General features: G+C 30.3%; 3 protein-coding genes across 7 annotated transcripts in view; 1 reads left to right on the top strand and 2 right to left on the bottom strand.

Annotated features, from left to right (window-relative positions):
* Positions 1–448: 448 nt before the first annotated feature.
* Positions 449–9,051, bottom strand: LOC131846459 (protein Pixie). The gene is made up of 12 exons (XM_059195772.1): positions 8,947–9,051; positions 8,522–8,736; positions 7,744–7,959; positions 7,295–7,502; positions 6,963–7,149; positions 6,482–6,603; positions 5,992–6,092; positions 5,741–5,918; positions 3,181–3,302; positions 2,275–2,471; positions 1,607–1,841; positions 449–622 (listed from the first exon to the last, which is right to left on the bottom strand). Exons 2-12 carry the CDS (start codon positions 8,732–8,734, stop codon positions 575–577), a joined length of 1,827 nt encoding a protein of 608 aa, XP_059051755.1. The 5' UTR covers positions 8,735–8,736; positions 8,947–9,051; the 3' UTR covers positions 449–574.
* A 223-nt stretch (positions 9,052–9,274) lies between these two features.
* Positions 9,275–16,898, top strand: LOC131846452 (copper homeostasis protein cutC homolog). Of its 5 annotated transcripts, none has more exons than XM_059195763.1 (4): positions 9,276–9,423; positions 10,279–10,399; positions 11,022–11,096; positions 15,848–16,897. In XM_059195763.1, the coding sequence occupies exons 1-4, from the start codon at positions 9,410–9,412 to the stop codon at positions 16,427–16,429; spliced, it is 792 nt and encodes a 263-aa protein (XP_059051746.1). In that variant the 5' UTR covers positions 9,276–9,409; the 3' UTR covers positions 16,430–16,897. The 5 variants fall into 5 exon arrangements, with proteins under 5 accessions (XP_059051747.1, XP_059051746.1, XP_059051745.1 ...); XM_059195762.1 differs by having other exon boundaries at positions 9,282–9,405; positions 10,279–10,420; positions 15,848–16,894; XM_059195760.1 differs by having other exon boundaries at positions 9,282–9,423; positions 10,279–10,420; positions 15,848–16,894.
* Positions 16,899–19,236: 2,338 nt separating this feature from the next.
* The window catches only part of LOC131846492 (uncharacterized), a 70,355-nt gene continuing 66,683 nt past the window's right edge, over positions 19,237–22,908 (bottom strand). The window contains exon 8 of the mRNA XM_059195810.1: positions 19,237–20,161. Coding sequence (XP_059051793.1) covers positions 19,937–20,161 — 225 coding nt within the window. The 3' untranslated portion in view covers positions 19,237–19,936. The remainder of the gene's footprint in view (positions 20,162–22,908) is intronic.

Below are 22,908 nucleotides of genomic sequence, written 5' to 3'. Positions count from 1 at the left end.
ACCTGGTGGATCCCATGCTGCATAATATGTACATAGTTTAATTATACCATGTCTTGCTGACGCGTGATTGACATATGTACTATATTTTTGTATTATTATTTTAAGTACTGAATTTAATGTTTATTTTGTATTCATTGTATTACTTCAATAATATCATAAATTAGTTACACGACGTTCATGAATACATACATCACGTTAGGCGAAGTTCGCCGGGTCAGCTAGTATCAACATAAGTAGTTAGTATAAACATAAAAATACTAGTTATACAATTTACTGTTTTTTATAATAATAATAGTCTAGAAGTTATAATAATACAAAAGTTATTCCAAGTTTTTTTATTGCAATTTTACCTTAATAATAATTACCTTTCTTATCATCATCGTAATTAACTGGACATTATTGTTTATTTGGTTTTTAATAGTATTCAATATAAATGATAAACAGTAAGTGTTTATAAAATGTGATTTATTACAGTAATACAATTATTGGAAATACACGGGATGGCAGGCTACCATCATTGTGACAGATACACAGCTTCCATATATATAAATACATATTGATACATTTACACATTTTAATCTTCCAGGAAGAAATATTGGCCTGCCCGTTTTTGTTCTATGTCCTGTAACAAATGAAGCAAAAAATTATAAATATAATAAAGGTAACTCTATCTATATAGATAGAGTCACTTACAATACAGATTGTTTTTATGTACCAATTGACATTGATTTTTATATAACAATTGACATGTTTCTCGGTGCGTCGTCTATATACATAAACATTGTCTGTGTATACTGTAATTTCCCTGCCAAATCTCAAACTTAATAATCACACATCTAACAAAGCAAGCTGCTTGACAGCTGACAGATGCGACAGAAATATACGCCTTTGGAGAAATCACGGGAGAAAATAAAATCAATAAAGTATACCTATGTACCTATATTTATATAATATTTTCAAGCTATTGCATAGTTTTTACCGCAGGCTTTGAGCGCGGCGACCGAATCAAGAAATTCCGTAACGATAATAAACCTAACTAACCCCCTACTCCGACCGCACAGCGGTGCGGCGTTGAAAGACGTGCATCGTCTAACGTCGTTTCAGTTCGGCAGACTTCAGCACGGTGTTTATGTGCGTGCGACTAACATACTGTACGAAAGCTGCTCCGAAATCGGACGAATAGATAAGCAGTTATTTGTGAGAATGTTAATTATTTTATTACTGTGTAATAAATTGTTTTCTTATTGGTCACTACGCTCAAAAAGTGTAACTTGAATTAATGTCAATGAAAAAAAAATACCCAATTATTATTTCAATACATTGACCCTTAAAAATAATTCAGTAAATTTTATTTCGTATAAATAATTTTCTCACTACATGTCAGATATAATTCGTTATTAATATCAGCTTTACTGAATTATTTATCACCATTTTTAAGAGAACTATAGGAGAACAAATGTAGCAGTCATTGTCTCTTGGCACAGTATTAATATTAGCACATTAAGTCCCTGTAGTCTCTGTAGTAATATTTATTTTTCAATATATCACCCTTATATAATTTATGTAGTTTTCTTTTATTAATGACTCTACTACTACTACTACTTACTTTTACAGAAGAATGTTTATTGATCCTAGGCCTGAAATTATTTGGATCTCTACGGAAGGTGATTCCCAGGAGCTCGAGGAATCTATTCATGCCATTCAGCAGTGACTGTGGCGCATGCGCAGTGGCATGACTTGACGGCGTCCCTTCGAATACTATGACGCGGTCCGCCAAATATGTGGCCATTATGAAATCGTGCTCGACTACGAAGCCAGTTCGTTTAGCGTGTAATATGAACCTGAAAACAAATAATTTACAACTAAATACTTGTTTTATAAAACAAATGTTTTAAGTAAAAATACACTTCACTGTTTACGTAAACAGTAAATTCATCCTCACATTATAGATGTTAACACATAGTGTGGTTTCAATAATGCAATCAACCTAAATCTGTGTGTGGGCTCTTATCACAGAGCATTTAAGGAGTTATATTCAGCTATTACCCTGAGAAAAAAATTACTATTATAATAGTAAAAAGATGGAGAACAAAAAATTTTTCCTTGATATAATAAAGTTACAGTACCACCACAATAATAATAATAATCTTTATTTGTTGTTTATTACTATATTCCTTCCTTTTTTTAATAACAGAATAATAAAACATCTTTTTAGGTCAAACATAAGGCAAATGCTAGATGAATTTTTAATGGTTTTACTCAATAACTACTCACCGCTTAATAACTTTAGCAGCAACTAAACGCTGCTCAGAATCTAAGTAAGCAGATGGCTCATCGACAAGATACACATCTGCCGGCTTCCCTAGGCACAGCACAAGGGCGACCCTCTGCAACTCACCACCAGATAAGTTTTGAACTTCCTGGTCCATTATTTCTTCAATTTTCATTGGCTTCATCACATCTGTTATGAACTGGAATGACAGCAACGGAATATTAATGGCAGTCAGGGAAATACAATTAAATACTCAGTTTTATAAACATTTTATTTTATTTATTTATTTCATTATTATTATAAACATATAATACTATCCAAATAGGTGGTGTAGAGATTAGACTTACGGATTTATATTACCCATAAAAACAATTATAAAATTTAAATATTAAAAAATATTAAGATATTTTAATGGCTTCTGTCATTTTCGGCAGACTACAATCAAATATCATATCATTCCTGATCTTGTTAATTATCCCTAATATTTTAGGAAAGTGGTCTTGTCTAATGAAATACTGAATAAAATGGGATGACATAGCTGCATATGTATTGTTAACTATGTGTCTTTTATTTGCTCTTATTCTCCATATCAATTAAAATTAATATTTATTTATGTTATAGCTCAATTCACTATTCACTCATCTCCACAATATCTCTTTCTCTCTATTCTAGTTGAGTTGATTTATAAAAATAATATTGTTTTTTTAAGCCACAGTTATACATATATAATGTGCCTAAAATTTTTAATATGTAATAAAAATGTTGTCTATGATGAATTCATTAAAATACTGAAAACTCAATATGGTTAGCACTCTACAACAGAAAACTGGTTACAGGCATATGTAACTCTGTATTAATTGTATTATAAATACATACAATAAATAATTATGTAAATAAAATATACAAACCTGTGGATGAACATATGCATCTCTAATTTTGTCATGCAGCAAGCTCCTGACTAGGCCCTGTGACTTGGGTGATATCTTCTGTGGCTTATAACTAATGTGCAGTTGTGGCAACTGGCCCGAACCTGTTCATATAACATTAGTGTTTAGATGTTTACAATAATATATTAAACTAAGTTTAAATATAAGGTCTTTTTTCCCAAAGTTAGGGTATATTATGTGGTTTATAAAATGTCCATTTAACTCTGTCATGCGCAACCCTATTCTAGAATGGTCCCAGAGCCAGGTTATGATATTTATATACTAATAAAAAATATGGGTTTAGATGTAGTATAATTCTAAGTCTATCAACATTTTATTAATATCATCATAATGAGAGAGAGGCAGTGTATTTTTTTAGTATAGTAAACTTGGGAAATACTGTACTAATTTGAAAAATAACAAAACTAAAAAAGTTTTGATGTAACATTAAAGTAATTATTATTATTATTCCATATTTATGATATTTAGAAAATATATATGCAATTATTGGGTTTTAGACGAGACAATGAAATGAAGTGTTCTTTGTTCACTGTCCAATCATATTTATTACTAAATGTGCCCAAGACTTAATTTGCATGGTGATCAAAAACACTATCATGATTGCCCACAATTTATAAATAATGACCAAATTTGATTATCATAAAAAAGGTTAGAGTGAATCAATCTTAAAAGATAGACATATACTGTCATGGACATTTAAAGAGCAAAAAATCTTTCATGCATATATTTTTGGTAACTTTTACAGTTTACGCAGCTCATGCAATGGATGCCCTCAAATACAATTTTTTTTTCTAATTTTTGCAACATTGTTTACTAATGTTTCCCTTATATTAGTCGTAGCGTAATGTTATATAGCTTAAAGCCGTCATCAACAAATTGAATATCCAATACAAAAATATTTTTTCAAATCTAACGAGTAGTTCCTGAAATTAGCGCATTCAAACAAACAAACTCTTAAGCTTTATAACATTAGTATAGATTGTTATATTGTTTAGATTAAAAAAAAAAAAATATGTACATTTATTAAATTATTATTCACACATTAACACACTACTATTTTATTTTTATATTATATGCACAAACTTTATTCAAATAAATTGAATATACCATGTAATGTAATGTATACCATAAAAACAATGTCAATAGACATTTTTTTTTCCTACCAATAATTTAGAAGGCAAACATTTTATATGACTGCATATTTTATATATACATATATATACATTGCAGATCAGTCATATTTTATATGACTGATCTGCAATGTAAGTAACATAGCAGACTCTGTTTTAAACTTTTAAGAATTTGTATGAATATAAAATTCATAACAGTAAATAAGTACTGGCGCCATCTAAGTGCGTAGGATTGATGTAATTTCATACCTTCAGTAGATGCAGTAGATTCGGCATGTTTCAAACACTTTTGAAAAACAGGGTGAAAAAATAGATCGAATAATTCAGTCTTAGCCATCCCAATCGTGTATAACACGAACTGGATTCATCAAAATACTGCTTAGATGAAATTAAAATGCAAATAACGATATAACCTCAATATCGTGTACAGTCTACATTATTACACTTTCCAAAACAATAAATTATTCCAACTAAATCATTTCTACTACAAAATAACACAACAATTATAGTTTTTCATTTAAAGAATAAAGAAAATAAAACGTTTTCTTCAACAAACAGCGGAAATTTGTAAAAATCAACTTTCACAAGACAAGCAAAATTTATATACAATGTTGCCCACTACAAAAAAAAAAAACCCTAAACAATGTCGAGTCATCAGATTGTGAAAAATAAAAAAAAGCTGAATTTGCAAATGAATTAATATAAATGGAATACTGTAAAATATGAGCATATTACAACATAATTTATTGTACTCTTTTACACCTACAAAGAAGCAATGATGAATATGACCTGGCTTAAATTGGAGCACAATGGCTATAAAGAGATCTATTAATATTTTTTAATAGCAATATTATATATATTATATACAATACAATTGTAAATCATATTGCAAGTATTAAAAAAAAGGAATTAATATTAGTAGCAAGTTTTAAAAAAATGGAATTAATATTATTCGCGAATATTTCACTAAGTTAAATAAATATTTTGTGTAAACCAAAGCATAGCACCTGTACTGACAAACATAATATAGTTTGTAACATGAATATTTTCGTAAACACAATGTATAAAATAAAATAATTATACCATTTCTAAATAGGGCACTTTCGAGTATCACAGCCGGGGAAATTTCTTAAGTTGGAAACCCTGTTATAATGACATTTCTAAATAAGTGTTGCCAATTTATTTTGGATTTTACGTACCAAAATTGAATTATTTCTGAAGTAGTTTCGGCTCGAATGGAGGATGGATTATGTGAAATAATTTTTACGAAAGACGTGATTACCGGTATTTGCAAATATAAATGAATGGAATAAAATAATGTAAGACCAAATCATAAGAGAAGGGTTCGTTTGATAACCATATTGTATACTCTATAAGTATATTAAACATACCTTCATCGGGTTCCAGGTTTCCAGCTAACATTCGGATGAATGTAGTTTTACCAGTTCCATTTTCACCAAGCAGAACTAAAATCTCAGAATCTGAGAATTCACCAGGCATCACCTTAAGACTGAAATCACCCATTTTCTTGGTCATCTCTGGGTATTCATAGTGATTCATCCTTTTTATCTGTTAAGAAGTTTTAAATAATATAATGTATGGATAATGAGAGAGAAATATTTCCAGAAATTATAAGTATTACCTCTTCTTCAGTGGCAGATTCTGCAACTTTGAAGACTAGGGATTCAGTCCTAAATCTCATATTTTCAGTAGGTACAAATCCATCAAGGAATATATTAATACCTAAAAACAGAAAAATCTATGTACACAAGTTAATTAAAATTTTGCATTCAATAAAATATGTAAAAGGCTGTGTATTTTTTATGCAATTGGAATTACAAACAAACTGTCATTAAATGTCAATCACTACCTATATACTTGAACACCGTCACAGACATTACAAATTATATTATGACTAAAATGGTATCTCTAATGAGTTGTCATTCCAGTAGACTATGCCTCTAAACTCTGTAATTTCACTGCTCGCTTTCACACTTTCACTTACCAAAATCATCTTGCAAAGCAAGGTGCTTGGCAGCTGAAATAGATGAGGTAAGGATGTCCACACAATCAGTTTATACAAAATCTACCATATTTCTAGTGTAATACTTGGAATAACAAAAAAATCTTACCTTCTCTTACAGAGAAAGGCATAGTGACAACACCATAAGCTCCAGGAACACCATACAGACAGCAAATAAAGTCTGATAAATAGTCCAAAACTGACAAGTCATGTTCCACAACTATAATAAACCTGGATAAAATATAAAATTGTTTATTGATAGTTCAGTAAAATAATATAATTTCATTTTCTAAACATACTTCAAATTTTATATCCATCTAGAATTGTAAATTATCAAGGTTAAGGCTGGTTTTATAACCTACTAATAATTTGAAAATAGTAGAAAAAATAATGGTCAACAATTTAAAAAGTTTCTTCCTTTCATAATAGTGACAAAAGATTTTTATATCTAAATTGTTTAAATAAACTAAATAAATTGGTTATTGGATGAAGGCAATAACTTGTTATTACTTTGCCAATGTATGTTAAAGGAAAAATGTGGATTTTGGTTTTCATATAGAATATGATGTGCAGTAGAACAATTGCCTTACTTGTCAGGGTGTATCAAGGAGCGAATGGTCCGTGCAGCATTGAGACGCTGCTTTACATCTAGGTATGATGATGGTTCATCAAACATGAAGATATCTGCATTCTGGATGCAGACCATAGCACATGCAAAGCGTTGCAGCTCTCCACCAGACAATGCAGCAATCTCACGGTCCCGAATATGAGATAAATCTGTGCAAGAAACAAAAAAAGATGAATGTAAGAATATATTAGTATAGAAAAAGATAAGGTGTTTTACTAAGGAAATGGAATAAAATAATTTGGCAAGCAACTATACATTATGCATATAATATGTAAGCATACATATGAAACTTACCAAGCATTCTGCATATTTCAGGTTGATTCTTCATTTCATCTTTTTTATCAAGAAGTTGCCCAACTGTTCCCTTCACAGCCTTGGGGATTTGATCCACATACTGTGGTTTGATTAGAGCCTTTAAATCATCCTCCAAAATCTTGGTGAAGTAATTCTGAAGTTCCGAGCCTCGGAAATGGGACAGAATCTCTTGCCAATCCGGAGGATCCTGATTAGAAAGTTTTCCTTTTATTTAGAATAAACTATCAACACAACTAATAAAAATTCAATGTCTATAACAATGAATATAGCAATTTAGATTGATTACAAAATGTACTACAAAAATAAACTATTCTGCTTTGTTAATAATACATTATAATCAAGGTTGTACATACTTTCAAACTCATCATTAATGAATAAGTTAATTTATACACAACATTTAGACAGACAATAAAAAAATGACATCTTACAGCATAACGGCCCAGATTAGGCTTTTGTTTCCCAGCAAGGATTTTCAAAGCCGTAGACTTGCCGATACCATTCTGTCCAACCAGACCTAGCACCTCACCAGGGCGTGGAATTGGTAGTCGGTGAAGTTTGAATGAGTTCTTAGAGTAACGATGGGTGGTATGCTTTTCCAAGTTTGAGGGAATATTGATGATAGTGATAGCATCAAATGGACATTTCTGTAAAATGAAGAACAATCATTATAAAATTATTAACTTAGAAATGTAACTTATAAAATATATTGGACTAAAGTTTCTTATTTTAGTGAATTTCATTATATATTCAGTTATATTTATATATAAATTATATAATTAAAATTGAGATGTATTTATAAAGTATTTCATCATAATTGTGAATAAATTTATATCAATTTATAATTACATTATTTCCATACTTTGATATATATTTGAATGTCACATATTATATATATATATATATATATATATATATATATATATTTCCTATAGTTTCTGACTAATTATTGCTTTCTGAATAAGACAAATGCACAATTAAAAATAGAAGTTAATAACCATTAACTATAGTTTGAATAACCATTAATAATAGTTATTGTAGCAAAGCTAACAAATTTTTGATATGGTAGAAATGTTTTTTAAGTTAATTAGAGACTCAAATCCCCATTAAATGCCAACAATGGGCACCATCAATACAGCAAATACATTTCCTTTCACATAATCAACATCTCACTGAATTTGTAAATAATAAATAAACATTGTGACCAACCTTAACACAAATACCACATCCAATACAGAGCTCCTCGGAAATCGTGGCTATTTTATCGTTGGGAGTGACTTCAATACAGAGCTTCCCCATACGCACCACTGGACAACTTTTTTTACATTCTTGCCTGCATCTCTTAGGCTTACAACGATCCGCGTTTACGATGGCAATACGCGTAAGCTTATCCGTCTCCTCATGATGTTTATTTCGAGACATAGCTGCAAATCAAAAATTGTTATTCATATTAACAGTTTTGTGTAAATCATGTGAAAATTAGAGCAAACACTCGTTCGATATGTGGCACGGACATAACCTATATTATTAACATATGATTGTATTGTAAATACATAGGAAACAAGATTTATAGGTTTTGATAATTATAAAATAATATAGATCGTTGCACATAAATAGTAAAAGGATGGAATTACCTGTTATGGAAGGCGAACGTTGGCAAAATTTTGCCTACGTTCGCGTGTGCTATTCACACAGAAAAGTCAAAAGGAATTACCACGAATATAGCAACATAAAGCTGTCAAATCAGTTACGTTCAGAAACATTTTTTTAGATATGACTATGTGATATATATATTTTATATCACATTATCATGTTTAAAATTGTAGTATTTGACGACATCTTAGCGCTCGAATTAACATTATGTTTTAACCACCTTTTTTCAAGAGTCATACGAATTCATAAAAGTCAAGAACAAGTAATCGTTAATCATTAAAATAACTATTCTTGTGGTGTAGTCAATCAAGTGGTGCCTAGCTATAACATTCTATAATGTAAATAAAAATAAGCCTAGTGATTATTTGCCTAGTGCCTTTGTCAGTCAGTCGATCAGTAATTTACTTAGTTGTTGTCGGTGTTCATTCCGAGTGATAAAGGTACATGGTAATAAATAGGTAATAATTATTGAATTATAAAGAAAATATTTTACATTTGCATGTCTAGAACTTGTAGTACATATAATTGTAAATTGTAGACCAACTAAAGAATATAAAATGCAACACTGCCTACTTTTAGGGTAGCTATTCTATGAATGTTGAGTTAGGAAGTTTTGTTTTTTTTTTGACGTGTAATCGCATTGCATAAGTATCATCCTCTTTTACTGCTGCCAGCATGTACCATTTGTCCAGTCAGTGTGTAGTTTTGTATTAAATTTATTTAAAAACATCAATTGTGTTCGAAATTAATTTACTTTATAGTTGTATCATACAATTTGTTTTTTGTGCATAAGGAATCCCTTTATGTATCTTGCGTCCCCATGCATTACAGGTTGACTATTTCATTATCATCCATTGAAAATGTAGATAGCGTTATCTCTTGAATTTTTATTGCTCTGTATATCGACACAAAATATTACAGTATTTTGTATGATATACAGAGCCAACGTTAAACTTAGGTACTGATAAATAATGTCAGATAGATTTGTATATGTAGAAAACTAGCTGTACCCGCGGGTTCAAATGCGTTAAATTTCAATAGAACATATAACCTATGTCTTATTCTGATGCATAAGCTATATTACTGTAAAGTTTCTTTAAAATCCGTTCAGTAGTTTTTGCGTGAAAGAGTAACAAACATCCATAGGTATAATGCTTGTATAACTTGAACGCAAAGTGTTTACTTCGTTTTTGTTGGTCTGGTTACCGTCAGTACGACAGGTATTCAATTATATATACTAAAATATAGATACTGCAACATTTAACTTCTTAGAAGAGTTAGAAGTTAGTTTAACTTTACTTTTTTTCATGTAGGATGTTAGAAGTGTGTGTAGATAGTCTGGAGTCAGCAATAAATGCTATTCATGGTGGCGCCGACGAGTTGGAAGTTTGTAGTTCACTAAATGAAGGGGGACTTACGCCATCTGCAGGACTTGTAAGGAAAATAAAATGTTTGGTTTGTGTACTTTTTTTCTATGTTTTATTTAATGAAAATCATGTTTGATAAAATGAACATCTTTTAATTGTATTTTTGTCACCTTATCTCAAATAATATATCAATACCGACATTGTAGAATTACCGTCTTGCAATGGTAGTTATTTTCGCCCTGATGATATTAAATTTCAAGAAAAGAGAGAAACTTTATTCTTGCTTAAAAGGCTGGTAACTCACCTATATTTCCCATCCAAATTAAATAAGAAACGTCATTCACGTCCTTATCCCTCGGGGGGTATCCCTCATGCTTTATTTTTCGGCTGCCCCGGATCACTAAGACGTTGTGAAATATGTATGTGTATTTGAAAATAGCACAATAATTAACACAGCAATATTAATTGACCAAATTGTATGTTAATATGAATATTGCAGAAATGTGTCCGAAGGGGGTGAGTTCTTGTCGAGCAGGGGAGGATTTTTTGGAGGATTGAGGCGTGCATACAACTTCTCGTATCCTGTAATTAGTTGTATTTGGTCCCAACCAATTTAGAAATTTTCGTATTTCAAATGACACTTTTATATCTACTTAACATTAATTTCTCAATGTAAAATGATGTTACAGATAAACAATATCTCTTTAAAAAGGCCGATTTACAAGACCTGTTCGGAATGTTGTAGTTGTTTAGGTTTGCTCCAGGTAAGCTCTGTCTACTTATAATCTACTTTTTGGTGTTATTTATTTGTTTATATTTTATAGAGTACAAAAGACGAGCTTAATGCTGTATGGCATTCTCTCTCAGCTAATGTTGATGTAGTGTTGATGGTTTTTCTTCACTTATTCAAATACTGTTGGCTGCAACTGCTATTTACAGCTTCACCTACTTGTAAAATAAGAGCAAGAGCAGAAGGTCGAAATCCGAAACCTTCGAAAGGACTTATAGAGCGCCTGAAGACCAGTTACCAACTGACAGATATGTCAGTATTATCAGTGGGGAACAATGGCATAGTAGCCATTTTTAGTTCGAAAAACGGATTTAGATGGCGTCATTGGTATCGAATGGAATTCAACATTGTTTTGTAATCGTTTAAAACCCAAAACTATGTTTTTAAAAAGGTTTAATCTATTTTTAAAAAGTCATATATAGATGTTAAAATGAAATAATGCGTTTTAAAAAGTAATTTTCATATATTTACTCATTTTGTTGTTGCCCTGTATTTGTTTACAATTTAATCATTGCTAATTGGGGCTTATTGTTTCCAAAAGACTTGATGGCGCTGTTTTCATTTGTATCACCGTATTTTAAATGTTTATTTTATATTTTCAAATAATAAGTACTTACTATATTATTATGATAAATTAAACATAAAAAAAGTTTAAGTAAATATAAAACAGCTAAACAAGAAAACCATATTATGCCAGTAATACTTATTTAGAAAGTGTTGCCATATCAAAAATAAATGCATAGATTACCGATTTTTTCGAATAATCGATAACAGGATATTACAACGCATTATTCGATGGTGCTTTTAATTAGTCTTTGCAAACAGTAAAATTTCATCATTTTGTATTATACTCTTATTTGGAACGAATTGCAATGCGTAATTTTTACTCGACGACGGCAAAATAGAGAGATTTTGACAGGTATGCAAGTACTATACATTTATCTGTTCGCTCATAACTTCAAAACTTGAAGAGGGAAATATTAATTAGATTGATCTGATACAAGTGTACTCTATTATATCAACCTCCACGCGGTCACCCTGGTAATTAGAGAGACATTATTTTTCTATTAAAAAAATAAATACCTACTTATTGTAATTTAATGAATGAGAATTGAATGTGGTATAGAGTATATAAGGTCAGCTATACCTTTATGAAACCTCAATAAACAAGTGTTATATGGTATCTAAATTACTGACATTGATAGCTAAATATGAGGATCCTCGAATTTTTACAAATACTCATAAGAAACTTTACAAATACTCGAATTTTGCTTTTGTAGAAGGATATTTTCAACCTTACTAAATTGTACAAGGTTTTGAAACGATAATCATTCATAATACTATGATATATTACTTATCCTAATACCTACTATTCATGATAATTAGTTTTTTAATATCTCCATTCGAGGGTAGGTTATTCATAATTTATATTATTAGATTTCATCACAAATAAAAATATCGATTTAAAATCGTAGGTTGGTCCACATTTTTTTATTATATCGAAATGACAACAAGTACTGGCAACATAAATGAAAGGTTAAAAATATAAAATATAGGAATAAAAGAATAGGATAAACGACTTTAAGTCAAATGCTTAAAACATATTTTCACTAGCATTGGATTTTTTCTCTTTTTTCATCATTTAAGTTAAGTAGGTACTGAACAATTCAACTTTTGAATTGTTCCTGTTCAGAGTTCATTGAACTTCTTATTTTTTTGTCAAACTCAATAATTTAAATGTGTCTAAGGACTACTACAAATATTTAGTAAACTATTGTGTCTTTGAGGATTATCTTATACCAGGTATAACTATAAGTTGTTCAAAACTTGCATATGTAGCGTGTGTATCTTTCATATTAAAATATAATAAACATATGTACTTGGTGACCGCTTTAATGTGGTATTATTATGTTTTTATTATTGTTATGAATGTAACTTCAAAAAACTAACACTGATTTTATAATTTTTGATTGATTGAGAAAATACTGAAAATTATTAATCAAAATAAAGTACTAAACAGTAGTATTATTTTTATATTTTATTAGAACTGAATGAATATGATGTATGAATAATATGTTTATTGTGCTAATAAGGTTACAGTTTAGTTACTTTCATGTAAATTCATTCATAAATGAAAATGTAACATTACCTATGTACATTTTCATGATGATATTGTTTTCAGATTTTCCTGACATCAACAACTTAATACTGAACAAAGTTTAAACAAATAAGAGATGATATTCTAAATCTCCTAGTCATTCAGATGAAGATAAATAACATTTTTACTGTGAAGAACAGGAGTTCAAAAGAATAAGAAATATATATGTATATACATATGAACATTTTACTGTATAAAATAATAATGCAAGTAAAAATAAGAGAAAAAAGCAGAAGAAAAATCTGTAAATTATTAATCACAATGCAATTAATGATATAATTAAATAAGTAAGAAAGCAATGCACTAGTGATGAGAAGAAATTCCAAGTAATTATATTATGTGTAACCGACTGCAAATAAGTTTATGATTTAAACACATGATTATTATTATATTGCTTCATCAACAAATCCAGGAATATTTTGTGTACCAGGAATTAATTATGAAATGATTGGAATATAATATAAAAATAACAGAAGTGTTTGAAGTTTTAGTGGTATAACAGACAAGCAGTGAAAGAAATATTATTGTAAATTATTAACAACATTTGTTTATTCTGTGATTAATAAATTATTTAAAAGTGTTTTGTTACCTGAAATAAAAATTTTATGATCTTCAAGTGTTGTGTTCATGCAATGTTAGGTTCACCTCATTCGATTTAAAATGTCAGGAATTATTTACTACATAATGATTTTGTATTAGATGGTAATCATATATATTTTTTAATGCAATGTGTATAATAATTCCCATTTACATCAAAAAACTTTGTGTAAATCTATATTTCTCTGTCTATAGACTGGTCGTGGAATACTAATAAGAAACTAAATCTAGAGACTAGTATATCACAGCATCCCAGAACCTTGTATTTAAGTCATATAAGGACTTTACCTAATATCTACTTTTTTAATCAATTAATTAATTTGATCTCAATCATCATGATGAAAATGATGATAATGTTGAGAATACATGATGAATTTTATGGTGGTCAAAATATCCATCGTCAAAACAGTCATTATTGATCTCATCATCATCACCGTTACCTTCTACCTTCATCCATATTGTCAAAAGTTACTTACTACCTACTATTATTAACTGAAATGGTAAATAAGCTGACGATCCATCCAACCACGACGCTATCCGACGTACATACATACACATATATTATTAAACAGCATTACGTCATCATGTCGTGCCCGTGTTATCATTCCGGAGAACATAGATGTTATGTCCAAATATATATTAATTTTATGAATAGCAACTACATAAATACAAAAAAACTAGCAGTAAAGGCGTAGTTTGTAGATATCGAAGGTTCTAGGTATAACTCAAAATAAGTACCTACATGTCATTAGCACCGATGTAGTATCCCTGAAAGAACCTATACATATAACAGATTGATGGTTTGCAGATATTATTTTCAGTTTTACAAATTGCCAGTTTACCATAATTAATTATATATTGAGACATAATTATACACTGAAAATTATATGAGGTACCCATATGCACATCAATTGATTATAGCTAAAATCTATCACTATCACATAACAATTTAAATAAAAAAACACCTACTTGTTAAAATATTGCTCCTTAACCGATAGCATTTTAGTGCAGACGCGTTACGACATATCTTCGTCGGGAGAAAAAAAGCCACACATGCCTAATGTAAAAAAGTAACTGTAACATAGTACATAGATACATAGGTACATTAGCCGTGTCTGTAGACTGTCAGCGAACAATATTATACCTACATTGAATTTTCGATTGTACCCAATCAGGAGTTCGATACAGTTATATATCTATTATTTACGTATCTTTGCAAAACAGATGTCATGTAGACCGAATTTCTCTGCCATCTATTTTCATGCTTTATTACTAATCACCACTAGTAATCCGAACTGCTTCAGATATAGACACAAGAATAGCCCGAGTTAGGAAGGAACCATTTTCTTGTATGGGATGGGGTATCTGTATGTAATATTATATTATCTGTGGTATTATTTAGTCTAAAGACACATCTAGGTACTTCTACCTCGGTTCAGGTCATGCTAATCTTGATTTCCGTTGTAATGGCACAGGGGATTGATTTGAGAGGAAACAGTGAATCGATTGGTAACTTAAAGGGCCAGATGGTATTACACCAGAATCATCACATTGCAACATCACAATACTTACTAATCTTACTTAATAATCTCTTATAATAAACAGTTATATGACTATCTAATGGACGCTATTTTTAATTATATGACTCCCGCGATATCACGTATGGGATCCATTTCAGAGGACTAATATATTATGCCACTTATTCTCTTTGCCTAATCTACACCATATAAACAAAACATTTTTGGAAAAGTTTAGGAAGCAAAATACGCTTACAGCAAGCAAGCAACAAACAACGTAGTTTTAGGGCACAATGGCATAGGGATATGCTTTTAGTTGTTCTTGCAAGTCCAAAAATATCATAGGTATAAAAAAAAGATAAATACCTATATGTCAATAGAATAAACAATACATAATTGTTTGTACTGATTTTAAGTAATTTCATAACTTAATACAGTTTATTTAACTTCCAGAAACCAAAAGTGAACGTTATGATCAGATGCCGTATTGGATCCGATTTCTGTTACACTGATATTGAAATGGACACCATGCTGGAAGACATAGAAGTTTTCAAAGGAATTGGTGTTGACAGATTTGTGTTCGGTGCTTTAACCAACACCCAACAAATAGACGAAGAGAATTGTTTTAAAATGTTGAACTTGGTTATCCCCACTCCTGTTACATTTCATAGAGCCATCGACGTGTGCCAAGATTATTTAAACTCTATCAACACTATTATTAAGCTAGGTTTTAACAGAGTGTTAACAAGTGGACAAAAACAATCTGCTGATGAAAAAGATGCAGTAAAATTGATTGAATCACTTGTAGAACTATATGGTGAACAAATTGAAGTTATGCCGGGAGCTGGAATCAATAATGATAATGCAATCATGTTTATTAATTTGGGATGCAAAATAATACACAGTTCCTGTAAAAAAATAAGGTATCTTAATAAAGTTGAAAATAACTTAAGTATGGGTACAGGTGATAGTGAACACGTTTATGTTAGTGATGAAAATATTGTTAGATTAATTAAAAAACTAATAAATAGATAGTATTTTCCGAGCAACAGTATTCATTTTTACTAACGTCCAATTCGCCTAATCACCTCAGTTAAGAAGTGAAATAAATAGGAAAAACGAAACTCAACTGGGACATTTTTAGTGCCAGTCTTACAATACTACTATACTATATGTATATAATATGTCAAACATATTTGAAATATATTTAATATATTGACTGCCTTAGTGGTCTAACGGTTTATTTAGCACACCGTCTTATGTTCTATAGTCGCGGATTCGATTTCTTGCAGTGTTAATACATTTGTATTTATGAATATGATTGTTTGTGTAGGTCATGGTGTTTTCTATGTATTTACACACAAATGTATGTATTTGTATCAGTTGTCTAGTACCCATAACACGAGCTCTTCTTATCTTAGGACTTGAGCCTATCTTAATATATTATTAGTATGGAAATGTGCCTGAACAACTAACGTCACCGTGTATGGCGTCTCCCATGTAATGTTCAGAATGTCTACGTACAGTTTTATACACATAATAAAGTTTTACTAATGTAAAATAGTTTTTATAACTATATAGACAACTACAAAAGTAAGGGTCTTATCTATACAAACTTGACGTTTTTCATTTGTGACAAAACAAATAGTCAGACAGCTAGACTAGCGCATTTACGCGTAATTAATCCTTTGAGCTATTTAGTTGTGAAAAAGTAAGAAATAAACAGATGGACAGACACAATGTCGCATTTATAATATTAACAATAGATACACAGCCTGCGTTAATCGATTTAAACGATTCTACTAAATCGATAATAATATATATTTTTTCTAAACAAAAATAAAATACAATAAAAATACAAGCGATCGTCTATCGTTGTAGCCTACAGAATAAATGGCGCGATCATGATCTGGGAAAAAGGTCGTGTACTCTGAAAACATCAATAAATAAGTATTAAGGGTTATTCATCACGGCGTATTCCGGAGGAAAACATTGTTTCTCCTTTAATGATGTCATTAATGTCTAATATTGTGGACGTAATATCGGGACATAAATGATATATTTAGATATAATTAACTCAACCTAACACCTGACACGGATTGTTAGTAATGTGAACTAATTACTAAGCATGTACCCATTATTAACAATCTACCAAGTCTGATTGACTGCCATGCGGTACTCCCTGGAAACCATCATAATGAAATTCTGGGAAATTAGCCACGATAGTGCACTTGCATGCGCTAACCTTGCACGCTCGCATGTCAGTTAGCACAACTGACCTGCCAGAGTATACATTTACCGCAGGCATTAGGCAGGCATAATCATCCATTAAAAAAAATGGCGTCGCAAGAGGGTAACTTGGGTGTCACATGATAATTGCTTCTTATTAACGGTGTCATTGTCATTCCAGATACATATATAAAAATTGAATGATTCAGTCTAAATTATTAAATAAATGTATATGTTAAAAAGCAGTAGAACATTATTTGTCAGTCGGATGCCGATGATTGATGATAAATATTCTCGATCGGCAACCACGAATCACGCGGATTCCACGATGACGTCTTTATAACCCGCCATCAATCATAGGATTTTAAAAAGACCTCTCTGTTCATGAGTTGCCCGTTGCTTTTTGACATTTTGTAAATAAACGGGAATATTAATGAATGGCTCATTAAGTTAACGGGAAGCTTCTATCAACAAGTTCCATCTTGTATGATGTAGGTTCTATTAGAATTTCAAACGGTAACATTTGATGGAGATATTCAGTGTATATACATATATTTTTTCTTTTTTTTTATACTACTATGGTGGCAAACAAGCATACGGCCCATCTGATGGTAAATGGACGCCTGAAACACCAGGGGTGACACGTGCGCGTTGCCGACCCTTAAGAAACCTTAATATACTCTTCCATATACCTACAGCAATAGTTTATTTTTAATTTCATCATAGTCGCATTTAAGACATAGGTATGTGGGTTAGTTTAGATACTTAGCTGTCTGTTAGATATGTACTTAGCAACAAGAACAGCAATTTTAAAGTCCATCACATTTAAAATTGCTCTTCTTGTTGCTTTTATATATTATATTTTTAATTCCACAACCAAAGTGCCTAATAAAACGAAATAAATTAATGAATAAGCGACATCCTTAATCATTTATTTATTTAATTTTAACACACATTTAAATAACATAGATAATATAATACAATGCATAGAAGAGTAAACAATAGTAGGATAAACAATTCCAAACTTAAATTTTGTTAAAATATTAATTATTAACTATAATTGGGTTTATGCCGCCTCATTAACAGAATAATTCTGTAATTTCTGTGAGTTGTGGCAGTGATACTACAGGATATGGAATCATGACACCATAGTCCTCCGTAATGTCAACGCATGAGTGCTATTTATGTATGTACCTACCATAGTAGGTACATACATAAATAGCAGTTTGTCATAACAAACTGACTTCATGAAAATTAGTTAACGTTCTATGAATTGGGGCGACAGTTTATTTGCAATTCCAAGTTTATCGAAAAATTGAGGTAACAGTTTAGCGCGGAAAAATGATGTATGTATGTATATAACCACGAATTTCATACTACAGTCGTTATTACAATTTGAATATGCTGATTGATGCTTTGAAGTTCAGATGTTTTGCTTTTGCACATAAAATTGCAAAATTACAGTACCACAATGTAGGCGTATTTTTGAACAAACATATAAAAGTGATTTAGTAGTCCGCATGTACAAATGTAGAAGTGGGTAAAGGTAAATGTAGAAGTGCTCAAAGAATACAATTGAAATAGATTCAGTGAATTTATTTTAATCTACGCACATTACTTTATTTTTAAATTTAAGGTACAAAATAAGGCTATGTTGTGAAATGTGAATACGCTTAATTAAGGCAGTTCTTGCTTACCGTGTTGTGCATAATTACTTCTACTATATACAACGACTTATATAGAGATAAGATTTGGTCGAATTGCACGATAAGTACAAGTTGTAAAGCGTTTCATTCAAAAATAAGCGCAATCGACTCACAAGTAGGTACCTACATACGTTTTTCAAGTTAATACAAATAAATAACGACTTAAAGAAATAATTAGAAATAACATTATTGTAATCACTAAACCGTCCTTAATAGATATAAGAATAGTATCTATTTATATTGGGATAGGTAACTCTTACTCTAAAATTAGCAGTATATTGACTCTTGTGCAGAACCGCATTTTCTTTTTGTGTTACAAGCTAACGCATACCCGAGTACCTATACATGTCCGATATTTATCAATGTTAAAACATCACTAACATCAACAAAAAGATTAGAACCTAGAAATTGGACGTGTCTAAAAAAACACTTTTGGTATAAATACCAAGACCAATAATTAGAAAATAAAATGATAACTCAAAGGGAAATATTGATGTTTACTGACATCGATATTTCTAATTTGATATTTATCATATATCGATATTTATAGATCCATGTTTTTCTAATATGGATCATCCCTATTCCCGAGGGCTGATTATACTTTTCTTCACACTATTACAGAATGTCTGTTAGTCTTCTTGTCTGGTGCATAGGGTTCTAATTTCGCTGGTTCTGTATTAAGGGCGCTGTAATCTACTGGAAATGGAGGCTGTGGTAGTGAGTCCTTCGGAGGAACGAGCACCCACTGACCAGGACCATTAGGATTTTTTCCCATCAACCAGTTAGTGAAGCAGTGGACGAAAGTTCCGTAGTCGAGGATAAGATAACCGTTCTGTAAAAGAAAATAATTCGTCAATAACTTGCCAAACTCTATTTTTATATATTGTAGTATTATATACTGTAGAGAGTACCGTTACTTAGTTGTTTACTAGTTGATCATAGGCCAACTAGGTTCCTGGTTTCCGAGTTCTACTTAAAACACTATTCCGACACAAAACAATTTGATTGTTAATTTTATAACTTACTTTACAGTAACGAAAACAAGGACAAAAAAAAACAAAGTTATCTGACAATGAGAGTCCGCGGTAGGCTTGTCTCCTGTAAAATGGTAGATCGGGATTATAATATACCCAGCAACATGTGGTCATCAGGTGTTCTATTCGATAGCTGACAATACCTATCACTACCTATTTTAAATACATTATTAAAATATAATATAAAACATACAATATATGAACCGACGAGAATTACTCTGAACACCCAAACATGCATAGATAATATTCTAACAAATTTAAAAATATTCAAGGTTAGAGTCGAACATCTCGGCCTTTCAGATCACTCAGCCCAAATAATTGAAGTGCCATGTGGTCCGGAGTTTAATTTGAAATACTGGTATATATTTCGAAGGAAAATTGATGAGAACATACCTATATTTTTACACTATTTGTCTCAATTAAATTTTTCAGAAATCTACGTACATAGTGATCCCAATACAGCTTATAATTGTTTCATTGATTTGTATAAAATGTTATATGATCTATGCATACCTGTGGAAAAAGTCAAAATCTCATATCAAAGAAAGTCAAACTGGCAAACAAGAGGCATTCGTTGTTCCAGTAAGCATAAAAGAATAATATACAATAACATACTGAAGAGAAAATCGACTAGTATTATTCCATATTACAAAAAATATTCAAAAATTTTAAAATCCGTAATTCGGGTAGCTAAGAGAAATAATAATATAAACTTTATTAATAAAAGCACAAACAAAAGCAAAACTACTTGGAATTTCATCAAAAACCAAACCACTCCTATAAACAATATAAAAAATACAGTAAATAACATATTTAAAGATAACGTTCTTATAGAAGATGCTTTCACTATAGCTGAAACTTTTAATAACCATTTTCTTAATAATAACTTACAAGCTTCTCATAATAATCTGAGTAAAGTAACCTTTAATAAAAATTGTAATAGCATATTTTTTAAACCGGTTGACAGTAGCGAATTAATTAAAATCACAAGAAGCTTCAAAAATAAAAAATCTTTTGGTTATGATGGCATATCAATTCAAATTATTAAAATTTCTTTAAATTATATAATTGAACCTCTTATCTATATCTTAAATTTAATGCTTGTAACTGGTATATATCCTGAAAAATTAAAATTAGCTAAAATAAAACCATTATTCAAAGGGGGCAAACGATCAAATGTTAATGATTACAGACCAATAGCTTTGCTACCATCATTTTCTAAAATATTTGAAAAGGTAATTCACTTAAGACTTATTAATTTCTTCGAAGCCAATAAAATAAATAATCAATTTGGATTTCAAAAGAAAAAATCAACAAATTTGGCAATATTCAGGATTCTAAAAGATGTATGGGATGCCGTAAATGCAAAAACTTCCTGCGTTGGTTTATTTCTAGATATGTCGAAAGCATTCGATTGTATAAATCATGACATAATTTTGAAACAATTGGAAAATGTGGGTGTACGTGGCATAGCATTAAAATTAATTACTAGTTATTTAGATAATAGACAACAATTCACTGTTATTAACAAGTTAAATACTAATAATAACACTATGGAAGAGATACATTCCACTTATGTAAAAACTGTTATTGGTGTCCCACAAGGAAGCGTGCTGGGCCCTTTACTATTTTTAGTTAGCATAAATGATCTACCGAAAATAACGAATAATCTTTGTGTCATGTTTGCAGATGATGCAACAATTTTTATTAGTGACAATAGTGAAAATAGAATATCATTTGAAAATAAAATAAATGAAACACTAAGAAGAGTTGTTGATTGGCTCAGAACAATTAATCTTAAAGTTAATCTCAACAAAACAAAATTTATACAGTTTCGTAATTATAAAAATTATTCCTTCAAATTAAATATTAAAGACTGTGACACAAAAATCGAAGAAGTAAATGAAAATAATTTTCTTGGTGTTACCATAGATTGTCATCTAAATTGGAAATCACATATTAACAAACTTAATAAAAAGATTTCAAGTCAGTGTTATGCTCTTTCTATATTAGTGGAAAACTCATCATCAGATGTTGCTCGGACTGCTTATTTTGGTAGTGTGTATCCTTTACTAATGTATGGAATTATATACTGGGGAAACTCTGTGAATGTTACATCGACCTTTCTGCTTCAAAAGAAATGTTTAAGAGTTATCTATAATATGTATTCAGATGAAACTCTAAGACACATATTTAAAACTGGAAAATATCTCACTCTAACTAATATTTATATTATGGAACTGTGTGTATTTGTTAAAAATAATATGACATATTTCACCAGTAAATCGGATATGCGAAATAACTTGCGTCAGAAACATAAACATGACTTATTTTTACCGGTAATTTATAATTATATTTATCGAAAAAGTGCAATGGTAATGGGTGTTAAAGTATATAATCATCTTCCGTTGGACATAAAATGTCTAAGTGGACGAATGTTTAAGGCTCGACTAAGGGCTTGGCTGCTTGACAATGTATTTTATGACATAAATGAATATTTTAGTACTATAACGAAATTTGAAAACATGTAATAATATATAGTTCA

Source organism: Achroia grisella, unplaced genomic scaffold (genome assembly GCF_030625045.1).
Source record: "Achroia grisella isolate CSIRO2021 unplaced genomic scaffold, CSIRO_AGI_Agris_v1 utg511, whole genome shotgun sequence".
Classification (NCBI taxonomy): domain Eukaryota; kingdom Metazoa; phylum Arthropoda; class Insecta; order Lepidoptera; family Pyralidae; genus Achroia; species Achroia grisella.
Note: the sequence above shows the minus strand (reverse complement) of the source record. Positions and strands in the feature narration are given on the sequence as shown.